The sequence below is a fragment of the Barbus barbus genome (assembly GCF_936440315.1).
Source record: "Barbus barbus genome assembly, chromosome: 46".
In the NCBI taxonomy this organism is placed as follows: Eukaryota; Metazoa; Chordata; class Actinopteri; order Cypriniformes; family Cyprinidae; genus Barbus; species Barbus barbus.
The window spans coordinates 10,028,766-10,043,226 of record NC_136724.1 but is presented as its reverse complement, the minus strand read 5'-3'; the positions used below and the strand labels follow the sequence as shown (position 1 = coordinate 10,043,226).

The 14,461-nt window shown below is 44.3% G+C and overlaps 1 protein-coding gene across 8 annotated transcripts in view; it reads left to right on the top strand.

Moving 5' to 3' along the window:
- LOC306865241 (sickle tail protein-like) overlaps positions 1-14,461 on the top strand; it is a 107,743-nt gene that overhangs the window by 76,306 nt on the left and 16,976 nt on the right. For 7 of the 8 annotated variants that reach the window (XM_079409735.1, XM_079409729.1, XM_079409730.1 and 4 more), the window contains 3 exons: positions 10,420-11,171; positions 13,816-13,920; positions 14,230-14,279. In XM_079409735.1, coding sequence (XP_079265861.1) covers positions 10,420-11,171; positions 13,816-13,920; positions 14,230-14,279 — 907 coding nt within the window. The remainder of the gene's footprint in view (positions 1-10,419; positions 11,172-13,815; positions 13,921-14,229; positions 14,280-14,461) is intronic. The other variant, XM_079409731.1, reaches the window with a different exon arrangement.

Below are 14,461 nucleotides of genomic sequence, written 5' to 3'. Positions count from 1 at the left end.
ACCCCTGACAGACCTGCGTAGGCTGACCAGAACCGAGAGAGCCCATCGGCGTTGGCATTGGAGGTTCCGGCTCGGTGACGGACGTCGAAGCAGAAGTCCTGGAGCGCGAGGAACCACCGAGTCACCCTGGCGTTGGTGTCTTTAGCCCTGGCCATCCACTGGAGGGGCGCGTGGTCTGTGAACAGGGTGAACTTACGGCCCAGCAGGTAGTAGCGCAGCTCCAGGACTGCCCATTTTATCGCCAGAGCCTCCTTCTCGACGGTGGCGTAGTTCCTCTCGGCCTTGGTCAGCTTCCTGCTGATAAACAAGACAGGGTGTTCCTCACCTTCCTGTACTTGGGACAGGACGGCTCCCAACCCTGTCTCAGAGGCATCCGTCTGCAACAGGAAGGGGCAGCCGAAGTCTGGGGCCCGCAAGACCGGCTCCGCCGTTAGGGCATGCTTGATCCTCTGGAACGCCTCCTCCGCCTCTGGACTCCAGGTGATGCGTTCGGGCTGCCCCTTCCTGGTAAGGTCTGTCAGAGGGGCGGCTAAGGAGGAAAAGTCAGGGATGAAGCAGCGATAGTAACCCGCCAACCCTAGGAACGCTCGTACCTGAGACTTCGAGGACGGCGTCGGGGCAGCGCGGACAGCCTCCACCTTCGTTTCCTGCGGCTTGATGAGGCCCCGTCCGACTCGGAAGCCCAGGTACTTGGCCTCAAAGAGCGCTAGATGACACTTGCGAGGGTTGGCGGTGAGTCCAGCCCGTCGGAGCTCCACCAGCACCCTCCGCAGACGGTCTAGGTGGTCCTCCCAACGCTCCGAGTGAACGACGATGTCATCCAGGTACGCGGCCGCGTATTGTTGGTGGGGGCGGAGTATAACATCCATCAGGCGTTGGAACGTGGCCGGTGCCCCGTGAAGGCCAAAGGGAAGGGTCCGGTATTGCCAGTGTCCGCTGGGTGTGGAGAAAGCTGTCTTGGGTTTTGCATTGTCCGATAGAGGTACCTGCCAGTATCCTTTCGTGAGGTCGAGCGTGGAGATGAACCGGGCCCTTCCCAATCGCTCCAGGAGTTCGTCCACTCGGGGCATTGGGTAGCCGTCAAAATCTGAAACTTCGTTGAGGCGTCGAAAGTCATTGCAGAAGCGGAGGGTGCCATCCGGTTTCGGGACCAGGACGATGGGGCTGGACCATGGGCTACGGGATGGTTCAATCACCCCTAACTTCAGCATCTGCTGAATTTCCTCCTCTACAGCCTGCCGACGAGCCTCAGGGATACGGTAGGGCCGTTGCTTTATAACGACCCCTGGCGGCGTTTTGATGTCATGCTGAACAATTTGGGTCTTCCCGGGGACAGGCGAGAACACATCTGAGAACTGACCGATCAGGTGCTGCAGCTCAGCCTTCTGCGCCGCCGACAGTTCAGGATTGATGTCCACCAAGACGGGCTCCGTGGTAGCGAAAGCCGCGGTTTGCTCTCTGGTCCCCACCCACTTCTTCAACAAGTTGACATGATAGAGCTGTTGGGGCCTCCGTCTCCCAGGCTGGCGCACGCGGTAAGTAACCGGTCCCACCTTCTCTACCACCGTGTACGGCCCCTGCCACGTGGCCAGGAATTTGCAGGCAGAGGTGGGGACCAAGACCATGACTTGGTCGCCCGTCTGGAACTCCCGAGGCTGAGCTGCGCGATCGTAGTGGCGTTGTTGGGCTTGCTGGGCTTTGGCCAGGTGTTCCCGGACTAACGGCATGACTCGATCGATCCGCTGCCTCATTTCGGTGACATGCTCGACGAGGGACCGGTGTGGGGTGGGTTGTTGGTGTTCCCAAGCCTCCTTTGCAACGTCGAGTAGCCCCCGAGGCTGTCTTCCGAAAAGGAGCTCAAACGGAGTAAAGCCCGTTGATGCCTGCGGAACCTCCCGTATACCAAAAAGGACATAGGGCAACATTAGGTCCCAATCTCGTCGGTCTTCGGCTGCCACCCTCCGCAGCATCTGCTTGAGAGTTTGATTGAATCTCTCGACGAGTCCGTCGGTCTGAGGATGGTATACGGTGGTCCGCAGGTGCTTTACCCGGAGCAGCCGGCAGAGGTCAGCCATTAGCCGGGACATGAACGGTGTTCCCTGATCGGTCAGGATCTCCATCGGGATGCCGACCCGGCTAAACAGAAGGAACAGCTCGTGGGCGATGTTTTTGGCTGTGGCTTTCCGGAGGGGTATGGCTTCGGGATACCGGGTGGCATAATCAACGACGACTAAGATGTGCTCATGCCCCCGGGCTGATTTTGGCAACGGCCCCACTAAATCCATCCCGATACGCTCGAAGGGCACCTCTATGATGGGTAGCGGGATGAGCGGCGAGGGGGGAGGTGGCCTGGGCGATGTCTTCTGGCACGTTGGGCAGGCCTGACAGAAGCGTTTCACATCAGCCTCCAGGCCAGGCCAGTGGAACCGGTCACGGATGCGCTGAGTAGTATTGGCCGCGCCGAGGTGTCCCGCCAGCGGATGGGCGTGTGCCAAGTGTAGGACGGTCTCCGCCTTCGGTCTTGGAACCACCAGTAGTTTTTTTTCCTCCCCCCTCCGCTGGGCGACACAGTAGAGCAGGCCGTTCTCCACGACAAAGTGGGGGAGAGGATGGGGCTTTGGCCGGACGTCCTTCCCCTCTAAGACGCACACCTGTCTCCAACAATGTTTTAGCCTGTCGTCCTCTCGCTGGGCTCGGCCAAAGGAGCCCCCTCCCACAACCTGTTGGTAGACATCATAGAAAAGGTTAGGATTTTGGGAAGGGGACTCACCATCTCTCCCACTGTCGGAGGCTAGGAGAACGGGGCGGCGGCTGGGCCTCTTCGTTGGCTGCCGTCCAGGGCGGCCCCCGCTCGGGCTGGCAGGCTGTGTGGCGGTGCCCAAGAGGGCATCCAGTCCCGGCCAGTCTCGTCCCAGTAGTACCGGTACGGGTAAATCCTTTACGAGGCCCACCTCTAGGGGCCAGGAGCCAACGGACGTGGCGACAGATACCCGTCGTACTGGGACTTCCCGGGTATCTCCATGCACACAGGTGATAGGAAGTCTTCCTTTTATCTCGTAGCGGGGAGGGAGGACCCCCGCCCTGACGAGACTGACGGCGCTGCCCGTATCGAGCACCGCTGTGAAGGCCCGCCCATTAATTTTTACCTCGGCCGTCGGGGCTCCTTTGGGCGGAGTCTGATGAAGGACACAGCCTGCCATCCAAGTCCGAGTCTTGGGCGAAGGAGGCGCTGATGGCATGGATACATCCTGGGGCTCGGGGACCGCCTTCCTGTCCACGTGTCGCGAGGTGCCCTCCAGCGCGCGTTGCTCCGGAGCCACCCTCCGGGGAAAAGGCGGCACTCGCTCCCCAGCTTCACGCCGTTGGGCCGCCTCAGCCAGCTCGATCGCCTCAACTACCTCGAGGATGGTTGTGGGATCCCTCATGCCAACAGCTTGTCGATACATGCGCGGTAGGGCACGGAGGAGGCGATCGACGGTGATGCGCTCCGTTACCTGGGCTGCCGTGGGAGAACCAACCATCAGCCAGTGCTGTGCGAGCCTGGTGAGCTCTGCTGCCTGGACACGCGCCGGTCGCTGGGGTTGGTAGGTCCAGTCGTTGAACTGCTGGGCCGCGCAGATGGGTGACAGCCCCACTCGGGTCAGGATTTCCCTCTTGACATCCTCGTATTTCTCCGCGGTAGATGTTGGTAGACTAAAGAAAACTCGCTGGGGCTCGCCGGTGAGGAGTGGGGCTAACGCGCGAGTCCAGTCATCCGGAGACCAACCCTCAGCGGTGGCAGTGTTCTCGAACATCTGCAGGTAGGCTTCAACATCATCGTGCGCGGTCATTTTCGGCAGCATCTGCGCGGCCTGTATCCGCGGATCTGGTAACGGAACGCGCTGGCGGGCGGCCGTGCGAAGGGCAGCGATGTTCTCGTCAACCTGGCTCTGGCGGGCAGCAAGATGTTCCACGATTTGCTGCTGACGCAGGCTAACCTCTGTAAGCTGGCGGAGCAGATCTTCCATCCTTGGGGAGGAGTGCCGCTCTTTCTGAAAGTACAAACAGAGAGGGAGGAAAAAAAAGAATCGTGAGACAACCGGTTGGGATCACTTGTTGGTGTACTTCCTTAATCTGCCCGCATTCTCCACCACTGTGGCAGGGTGGAAGAAACACGCAACAAGGGTGGCTCAAAATAAATACCCCGGAGGGTGGATTTATTAATGCAGAGGGGTGTCGGGTGCAAAAAAAGGTGGCTGAGGTGCTGTGGTGCTCTTCTTGGTGCGCTTTCTTCCCAGGGTGGTGCAGCTGTGCGGTGCTTGTGGCAGGGCAGGATCGCTCACTCGCTGGGGTCTGCAAAAGATGAGAAGAGTACGGCACATTAGTTCTCAGCGTGTAGGGAGATGTCTCTCTTCCTGACTCCTAGCCACGCACGGCTTATCTGGCCGCGGGCTGACGAGCTTCAGGTGTGAGCGATCCAGCCGTGATGAGCAGGAGCAGGTGTTTCTCCTTTGTCTCCAGGGCAACGCTGATGAGTAATCGGGACGCTCGTCACAATATATATATATATATATATATATATACATAACTGTTTTATATGCATAACTATATACATAAGAAATGACAAAACTACATTTTATTAATTGGGTAATTCAACACATAGATGTTTTACCAGCTAAGAAGATCAGCACTTTTAGAGTTTCATCCCTCTATCTGATGTGAGCATAAGTATTGGAAGAGTTGCCTCACAGGTCTTTCTAAGTGATCATCTGTGTCCTGTTGCATTAATTCTTCAGCTATTAAAAGCAGGGAATGTGTCGTATCAGTTATATCCATTACTTCTGTATTCTGAATCTTGCATTCGATGATGACACACACAAACCAGGATGAAGACGAGGGATCTGACTTTGAGAGAAAAGCAAGCAATTTGGATGCTAAAAGAAAAGAGGAATTCAATTAGAGCTCTAGCAAAAACAAAGGGCATGGAGAAATCAAGAGTTTGCAAACCACCAGCGACACCAGCAACCAACAACGACCTGATCGGCTGAGAAAACAACAGTAGTTGATGACAGACAAATCATAAAAGCTGTGAAAATGAACCTTAAAAGACGTGTCTGTAAAATCACCAACAACTTCCAGAAAGCTGGGGTGATGCTCTGACAATCTACTGTCCTCAGGAGATTTTGACACAGAATTACAGATGCTACACAGCAAGATGCAAACCTCTGACCAGCACCAAAAATAGAAAGGCAAGATTAGAGTTTGCAAAAAAACACAAAAGTGAGCCAGAAGAGTTTTGGAACTGTGTTTATGGACCGATGAGACAAAGATGAACCTTAATCTAAGTGATGGGAAATCAAAATTTGGAGAAAAAAAGGGAACTGCAAATGATCCCAAGCATACAGCCTCATCTGTAAAGCATGGTGGAGGTGGTGTCATGGCATGGGCATGCATGGCTGTCTCTGGAACAGGCCCTCTCAACTTTACTGATGACTTAATGTATGATGACAGAAGCAGAATGAATTTGGAAGGGTACAAAACCATCGTGCCTACCAATATTCAAGAAAATGCCACCAGATTCATTGGGAAGTGCTTCATATTGCATCAGGACAATGACCCAAAACACCCTGCCAGTTCAGTCAAGGAATTTATAAGGGCAAAGAAATGGAAAGTCTTAGATTGCCCAAGTCAATCTCCAGATTTAAATCCGATTGAACATGAATTTCACCAGCTGAAGAGGAGAGTAAAGGCAGAAACTCCCCAAAACAAGCAACAATTGGAATTACAGTGGGTACGGAAAGTATTCAGACCCCCTTAAATTTTTCACTCTTTGTTATATTGCAGCCATTTGCTAAAATCATTTAAGTTCATTTTTTTTCCTCATTAATGTACACACAGCACCCCATATTGACAGAAAAACACAGAATTGTTGACATTTTTGCAGATTTATTAAAAAAGAAAAACTGAAATATCACATGGTCCTAAGTATTCAGACCCTTTGCTGTGACACTCATTTATTTAACTCAGGTGCTGTCCATTTCTTCTGATCATCCTTGAGATGGTTCTACACCTTCATTTGAGTCCAGCTGTGTTTGATTATACTGACTGGACTTGATTAGGAAAGCCACACACCTGTCTATATAAGACCTTACAGCTCACAGTGCATGTCAGAGCAAATGAGAATCGTGAGGTCAAAGGAACTACCTGAAGAGCTCAGAGACAGAATTGTGGCAAGGCACAGATCTAGCCAAGGTTACAAAAAAAATTCTGCTGTACTTATGGTTCCTAAAAGCACAGTGGCCTCCATAATCCTTAAATGGATGACGTTTGGGATGACCAGAACCCTTCCTAGAGCTGGCCGTCCGGCCAAACTGAGCTATCGGGGGAGAAGAGCCTTGATGAGAGAGGTAAAGAAGAACCCAAAGATCACCGTGGCTGACCTCCAGAGATGTAGTCGGGAGATGGGAGAAAGTTGTAGAAAGTCAAACATCACTGCAGCCCTCCACCAGTCGGGGCTTTATGGCAGAGTGGCCCAACGGAAGCCTCTCAGCGCAAGACACAAAAAAACACCCGAAGGACCACAAGATGGTGAGAAATAAGATTCTCTGGTCTGATGAGACCAAGAGAACTTTTTGGCCTTAATTCTAAGTGGTATGTGTGGAGAAAACCAGGCACTGCTCATCACCTGTCCAATACAGTCCCAACAGTGAAGCATGGTGGTGGCAGCATCATGCTGTGGGGGTGTTTTTCAGCTGCAGGGACAGGACAACTGGTTGTAATCGAGGGAAAGATGAATGCGGCCAAGTACAGGGATATCCTGGACAAAAAACTTCTCCAGAGTGCTCAGGACCTCAGACTGGGCCGAAGGTTTACCTTCTAACAAGACAATGACCCTAAGCACACAGCTAAAATAACGAAGGAGTGGCTTCACAACAACTCTGTGACTGTTCTTGAATGGCCCAGCCAGAGCCCTGACTTAAACCCAATTGAGCATCTCCGGAGAGACCTAAAAATGGCTGTCCACCAACGTTTACCATCCAACCTGACAGAACTGGAGAGGATCTGCAAGGAGGAATGGCAGAGGATCCCCAAATCCAGGTGTGAAAAACTTGTTGCATCTTTCCCAAAAAGACTCGTGGCTGTATTAGATCAAAAGGGTGCTTCTACTAAATACTGAGCAAAGGGTCTGAATACTTAGGACCATGTGATATTTCAGTTTTTCTTTTTTAATAAATCTCCAAAAATGTCAACAATTCTGTGTTTTTCTGTCAATATGGGGTGCTGTGTGTACATTGAGGAAAAAAAATGAACTTAAATGATTTTAGCAAATGGCTACAATATAACCGAGTGAAAAATTTAAGGGGGTCTGAATACTTTCCGTACCCACTGTAAATGCTGGGAAAAGTATTTCAAAGGATGAGACCAATAGTCTGGTGACGTCTATGGGTCACAGACTCACTGCTGTGATTGTGTGCAAGGGATCTGCAACTAAATGATAGCTTTTAATCTTTTATATCTGCCTTATGTTCAACTGTCCCAATACTTATGCTCGCATCAACGAGTGGGATGACCTCTAAACGTGCTGTTCTTTTTATTTGGTAAAACGTGTCGAAATGACTAATAATAAAATGTGACATTCTGTAGTTTTGTCTCATATTCATCTTTTAATCAAATTTGCAAATGTCTTGACTCCACAATCAATAGAGCAATTTTGTCTTTACTGTTCCAATACTTATAGAGGGCCCAATGTATATAAATTTATACATTGTGTGTACATAAACACACACTGCCATTTTCACAAAAAAAAGGTTTTTATTATTTGCTGTATTGTGTCAGTAGGAAATATCAGTTTACATTTCCAAACATTTCTTGTGCCGTTAATTGTAATAAGCCAGTGTTCCACTAGTGCTAAATCTTTTCACAGTACTGTAGCTTTGTAGGTAGGTCTCTTGAAGAATCTTGGAAATGCAGAGAAAATTACATTTAATACATGACATTTTAAAATGTGTTAAAATAGAAAACGGTTAGTTTAAATTGTTGTATTTCATAATATTAATGTTTATAATGTATTTTTGCTTCGATAATGGCAGTGTTTGTAAACATAATACTAGAGGTGGCAGGAAGTGTTGGACATGTCCACAAGTTCTGGCGGAAAATGAGATTTTATATTTTTCTGTCTTTACATGTTTGTGGTAGAGTGGTAAGGGAATTGCATATTTATTCTTCACCACCATAGTGATATGATGTTGCAAATAGAATGCTGGTGTCCTGAGGCACATAAAGACTTGGAAGTCTCACCTGTTCTGGGTGTAGTCTGAACGCTGACTCACCTCAGCACAATGCTCTCATTGTTTGAGATTCAGAGAAGCAGGGCAATGTTTCGAACCAAGGAACATCCTTCTGTCATCTTTCTATTATTTTACAAAGCTCTGTGGCTTAAAGGCACGTTCTTGTCTGTTTCTTCTCTATGTCTCTGGTTTGTTTGTTTTCTATTTTTGGATGATGCAGACGAATTCAGAAAATAAATGCTTTGCTGTGTACTGCCTTCTAAGGTGTATTCTAATTAAAATGGAACCTGATTTGATTTGGTACTATTGCTTTAAATGAGTTACCGGTTTAAAAAAGGCTTTGTGCTAAATGAAATTGGGCCCGAGGTGATGGAAAAGTCTGAATGACTGTTTTGTTTTTCTGTCCTTTTTACGTACCGAAAAAAGAACACATTTAGTTTCACTCTAAACCAGTTTTTCTCTGAATTTTGTTCATCTGTCAAGTCATATGGTTTTTCTTCTTGTTCCTCATTGCTGAGTTTGGAGCCGGATACATCTGAGTTTGTCTGTCTAGTATCCTCAGGCGAGAAGTTCTGCATTTTGAAGTGCACTGATCGTAAATCTTTAATTCGCTCAGGTCATATCTGAAATCTCAGTGGTTTATTCTTTTATTTTTTTGTTGCATGTAGTTACTTATCAGATGAAGATACAACTTTTTAAGTGGTCTTAATGGTCGTATGTTAATTTTTTTTTCCTGTTATGTTTACTGCTTGTTATTTCTGAATGAAATGGCAGTTTATCAGCAGCTTATCTTTTCGTCATTTGTTTTTAGTAGATTGTGGTAAACCGGTAGCATTGCTTTATGGATGCAGACTCTGTTTAAAGCAATACTATATCCACTTATGCCTTTTAATTACATTGTGGGATGCATATGAACCATGACCACCTATGTCTCAGTGCACACACGCACATACTGGCACAGTTTTTCCAAAATATGAGCTTCCATCTGATGCATATTAGTGTGATTAGTCTACTCTGGGAGACCTTCTTGGGTGGTCAGGTCAGATCAGGCTGCCCATGTGTGCTGCCTGTTTAAAAACCAACATAGATTACACGTGCTCTGAATTTAGATGGAGCACAATGACATATTATTTGATCCAAGCAGAAGGGTTTTTTTTAACCATGGTCACTCAGTGTTTCTTTCTTTGACTTCTTTCAGCCCTTTCATTTCACATGTGAGATGGAAATGTGACACTTCTTTCTCACTGTGATGAATGAACAGAATAACCTTTCTAGACTAAACTAGAGCACTGAACATCACATGGACCTTATTTTTGTGTGTATTGCTCAGTGTTGTTATTGTTAATTGAAAAACTAAAACTGTTAGAAAATATTTTTTGCTTATTGAAATAAAGCTGAAATAAAATCTAAATATTAGATGAAAAACAGAAAAACTTAATGAAAATGAGAAATGTCCTCGTCAACTTTCCGAAATTAGAAATGTTGAATACTGAAATGACCAAAATTACAACTGAAATAAAATAAATGTAAGCTAAATAGAAATAAAAAAGACAAAAGCACAACAAAATTGCTAAAATTAAAATTAACTTTTTAAAATAAAATCGTCATAAAATCTTCTTAACTCAAAATATATTAATAAATACAATAGCATATAAATAATACTAAAGTAACAATGGTATTTATGTTTAACATGAGAAATTAGTGAGTTTTATTCTCTAATTTTCTTTTTTTTTAGAGATTACATTATGGTCCTAAATGTAGAAATATATTAAGAAATAGAATTTGAATGTGATATCAGCAAGTATTTTTTGAGATTTCAATGGATAATTTTTTTATTTTATTTTATTGTATTTTATTTTATTTTATTTTATTTAACTGCATAAGCCACTTACTAAATACAGGCCATGTTACCAAATACAATTCACTTTTTCTGTTTGCATCTCATATTTGAATACATTATGTGTAATTCAAAAATATCTTCTTCTTTTTTATTTTATCTTAAACTAGGCTTAAGCTGACTAAAAGACCAACTATGACCAGCAGACCAGTTTAGGCTGGTTTATAAACTGTTTTAATTCAGCTGGATTTCTTATCTTTGAATTGTTTTCTCTCTTTTAATGTGAAATCTTATGTCTTTTTCTCTCTCATTCAGGTTCACAGGGAGATGATGTATGCTGGACCGAGTGGTCATCCTCTCCGGCAGCCCCCAATGGGTCCTCCTCCACCCCATATGCAGGGCTCCATGTCCCCTACCACACCTCATGCGATGCCCCCCTCCCCATCCCGTATCCCCTTCGGCCCACGCATCTCAGGTGGTGGGGTTGCCACGATGCCACGTGAACGAGCAGGACACACACTCCCCGCCCCCGCTCGCGCATCCTCCCCCTGTCCGAGCGCCATCCTCGAGCGTCGCGACATCAAACCTGATGAGGACGTAGCTGCAAAGAGCATGTCGCTGCCCGCCCGAGCCGAAAGTCATTATGCTGACCCCTATATGTTACATCACCATGCCCCACCCCCTGACACAGTAGACCACCCCTACCACCGTGCCACCATGCGCTCTTACAGTAACCCCGGCGTTCCCATAGAGCCCACGGACCATCCTTCGCTCTTCCGACAGAAAAGCAGGAAGTATACAGATAGCCAGCTACCCATGCTAGGCTCCAAAACCCCACCCCCTTCTCCACACCGAATGGCCGAGATGCGAGTGATGGATATTCATACAGTCCAGCCGCAGAGTTCCATGACTCTCGAAAGGGCATCACCTATCAGACAATCATTTAGGAAGGAGGCTCCTCTTGCTATGGATACCATGGTAAAGGCAAGGGGTGGCATGGGGTCCCCGGCCACCCCTGATCTTCAGGTTCACAATCCCCTTGCCCCCCCAGCAGACCCTCAAACACGGTAAGTCATCATTAAAAGTAAACGAGAATATTGAAGCATGAAAATAACTAACTTTCCATCTACAACATCCCAGTATACATCAGCATCTGTGATATGTTCATATTCTAACTCTGCATCAGTTTATTGTCTTCCACTGCATCATGGCATTCCCTAACTGCATCCAAAACACATAAACAATGTCTTGTCTAAGTACTAGCAGCTATTATTGGATGTGCGTGTTAACGTTTAAATATACATTTTTAACCAACTTGTCGATTACTCTAACAAACATCCAAAAGAGAGTAAAAAAAACAGTTTGTATATAGTAAATGACCCATCTGAAATAGCCTAGTTATTCTATTCAACAGTCAAACTCCATACTGAATGCTGCTGAGAAGTCGGCCATATACTGTATATGCAATGTGCTTGTCTTGCATTATGATCATTGAAAATAAACGTAAGTGTTCACCTAATCAACATTAGCAAATATAGACATATACTTTATATTAAAAGTAACTGAATCAATAGGCAGTGCAATACTAATAAGTAGAAGCTCAGTAGCCTAATATAAGCAAGTATGTTTCATTTATAATGTTTACCCTTTAAACTGGTATCAAATTTTGTACTGGTATTGTCCCTCATAACTGGTGGTATAAAAAACCTATAAGCAAGCTATATATTGGTATATGCCAATTTGACATTATATAGACTACACAAATGTTTCCGTTTTATTCTAATTCAAAATACTTCCTCACTTTCTAAGTGGACATTTCTCAGAGCCCGCCGTGAGTGACATAGACAAAAACAAACACGTATAAGGTCTGAGGTCAAATTAAAGGATTTTATTTTCCACTCCCAATACTTTTAACAATAATATATTCATTTTAAAAATATAAGATTAGGATGACAGTATATAAAGCAAAACATAAACGTGCAAAAAATTTAAGACAATTAGCCTATTAAGTCACAGCAGCATTATCAATTAGTCAACTATATCCCTAGTTATGTTCACGCAAAATGTTTTAGGGTTGATAATCTGTTTGGCTGGGTTTGTTTTCAGAAATACAGTGTTGTGTAACTCAGAAAAAGACTTTGAACTGTAATTCAGTCAGTTTTGTTTTACTGTGTTGGATAAGTGGACTTAATCGTACCCTTTATGTTTGTCTGTGCCTTGTAAGTCAGATTTATTGTGCTTGGCGATATACTCACTGGCTGAGAACAGTCAATACACAGAGTCAACATGCTAAGCTGTTTTTAAAGGGCAGCAGAGCACATGCAGGCCAGACGTTTCTAACATTATCCTGTAGAGCAAAGAAATAGTGGTTCGGTGTGTGTGTGTGTTGGCACAGAAAGGGCAAATGGGCAGTTTAGCGTTAAAAAAAAAAAAACTTTAGTTAATCGTCATTTGAAAAGTTAATGTTTTTGATTTATTGTGTTTTTTGTATGTGCTACAAAGATCATAGGCAGGAGTCCAGATCTTACTCCCTTTTGCTTAATGCTTTTTGTAGATAGTACTGACCGTAAATCAAGTCTTTTATAATTTAAATGTGGTTAATATGTTGCCAAGAGATTTTTTTTTTTTTTTCACTTCACATAAAATTCCCAATTTATGAATCGCAGCATACGTTTAAAAATTTGGGGTTGGTAAGATTTTTTTATGTTTTTGAAAAGTCTTATGCTCAACAAATATACAGTAAAAACAGTAACATTGTAAAATATTATAACAATTTAAAAATACTGATTTCTATTTGTATACATTTGAAAATGTAATTGATTTATTTGATGATGAAGCTGAATTTTTTAGCAGTCACTACTCCAGTCTTCAGTGTCACATGATCTTTCAGAAATCATTCTAATTTGCTGATTTGTTGCTCAAGAAACTTTTCTTAATATTATCAATTCTGAAAAACATTGTGCTGCTGAATACCTTTGTGGAAACTTTTATGTTGTTGTTGTTGTTGTTGTTTCAGAATTTTTTGATGAATAGAAAGAACAGAAAAGAACAGAATTTATTTTAAATAAAAATCTTATAATATTATATTTGTATTTACTGTCACTTTTAATCAGTTTATCTAATCTTACCTAATCTTGCTGAATGAACTTATTAATTTCTCACTTATTCATAAATAAATAAAACTATTTTTTTACTGACCCTAAACCTTTAAATGGGAGTGTGTTTAAAAACTACACTGTAAGTGATAAAGCAAGTATTGCACTTGGTAAATTTTATTTAAAATTTCTGTTTGAGCATTAAAGTACAAGAGGCTGTGCTTTATTGTAAAATATGCACTGATAGTAAAATTTAGGCTGATGCCAGTGAAATTATTATTATTTTCACGTTATAGTCAATAACCAATAAATGGCCATTTTTTGTGTAAATACACTAAAACTAAACACTAAAATCAATTGTTAAAGCCTACAAGTGAATTTAGACATTACAACATTTTAATGTACAGTATGAAAAATGTATATTTTAGCCAAAATGCTATATTAACCAGTTAGTATATTTGTATTTTTATTAATGATGAATGAGTAAAATGGCCTTAGATAACTGAGCCATCTCAGGAGGTACACAGTCCTACTGTTATTTCAATTTTTCCCCTACGCCCGTCTCCACACATGCCCCATCAGTAGTAAGCATGCGATATGCTCTATCTCTCTGCAGAGAGAGAATGAAGGCCATGGAGGAGCAAATAGCCAGTCTGACTGGTCTTGTGCAGCATGCTCTCTTAAAGAGCCACAGCACTAACAGCAACACGGAACACCCCAGGTAAGCAGGGCAGGCTGGGTAATGTAGTTCCCAGAATATCACATCGTTTCCCAAATCAAAATCAAAAAAAGAAAAGAAAAAGGAATATGGTGGATTAAAGGTGGTGGTAATCAGACACTGGGTGTTTGGAAAAGACTTGGTGGGCTATATGACTACTAACTGTGCATGAACTAAATGAACTCATTCTCACAGTAACTGGTGCCTTTACGACACAGACTAACTGCAAGTGTTTGTAGAGTGATTTTGTCTCTGTGTGTATATATGTGCATATGTGCATTCAGTCATTTTATATCTCTTGCGTTTTTCCAGCGAGAAACCAGTAAAATCCGGATCACCGGCTCACAGCACATCTAGCACAGGTAAATTCCTTCTTACCATTGCTTCCAGACCTCATCTGGTTGTTTCTAGTGGTCAACATATATTCTTATCTATTATTAGTAATGCAAGGCAAATTCTGTAATACTCTCTTATCTACCATCAACATTCAGCAAATACACATTTATATCCTTTAAACCATCTTTGAATATCTCATACACATTTA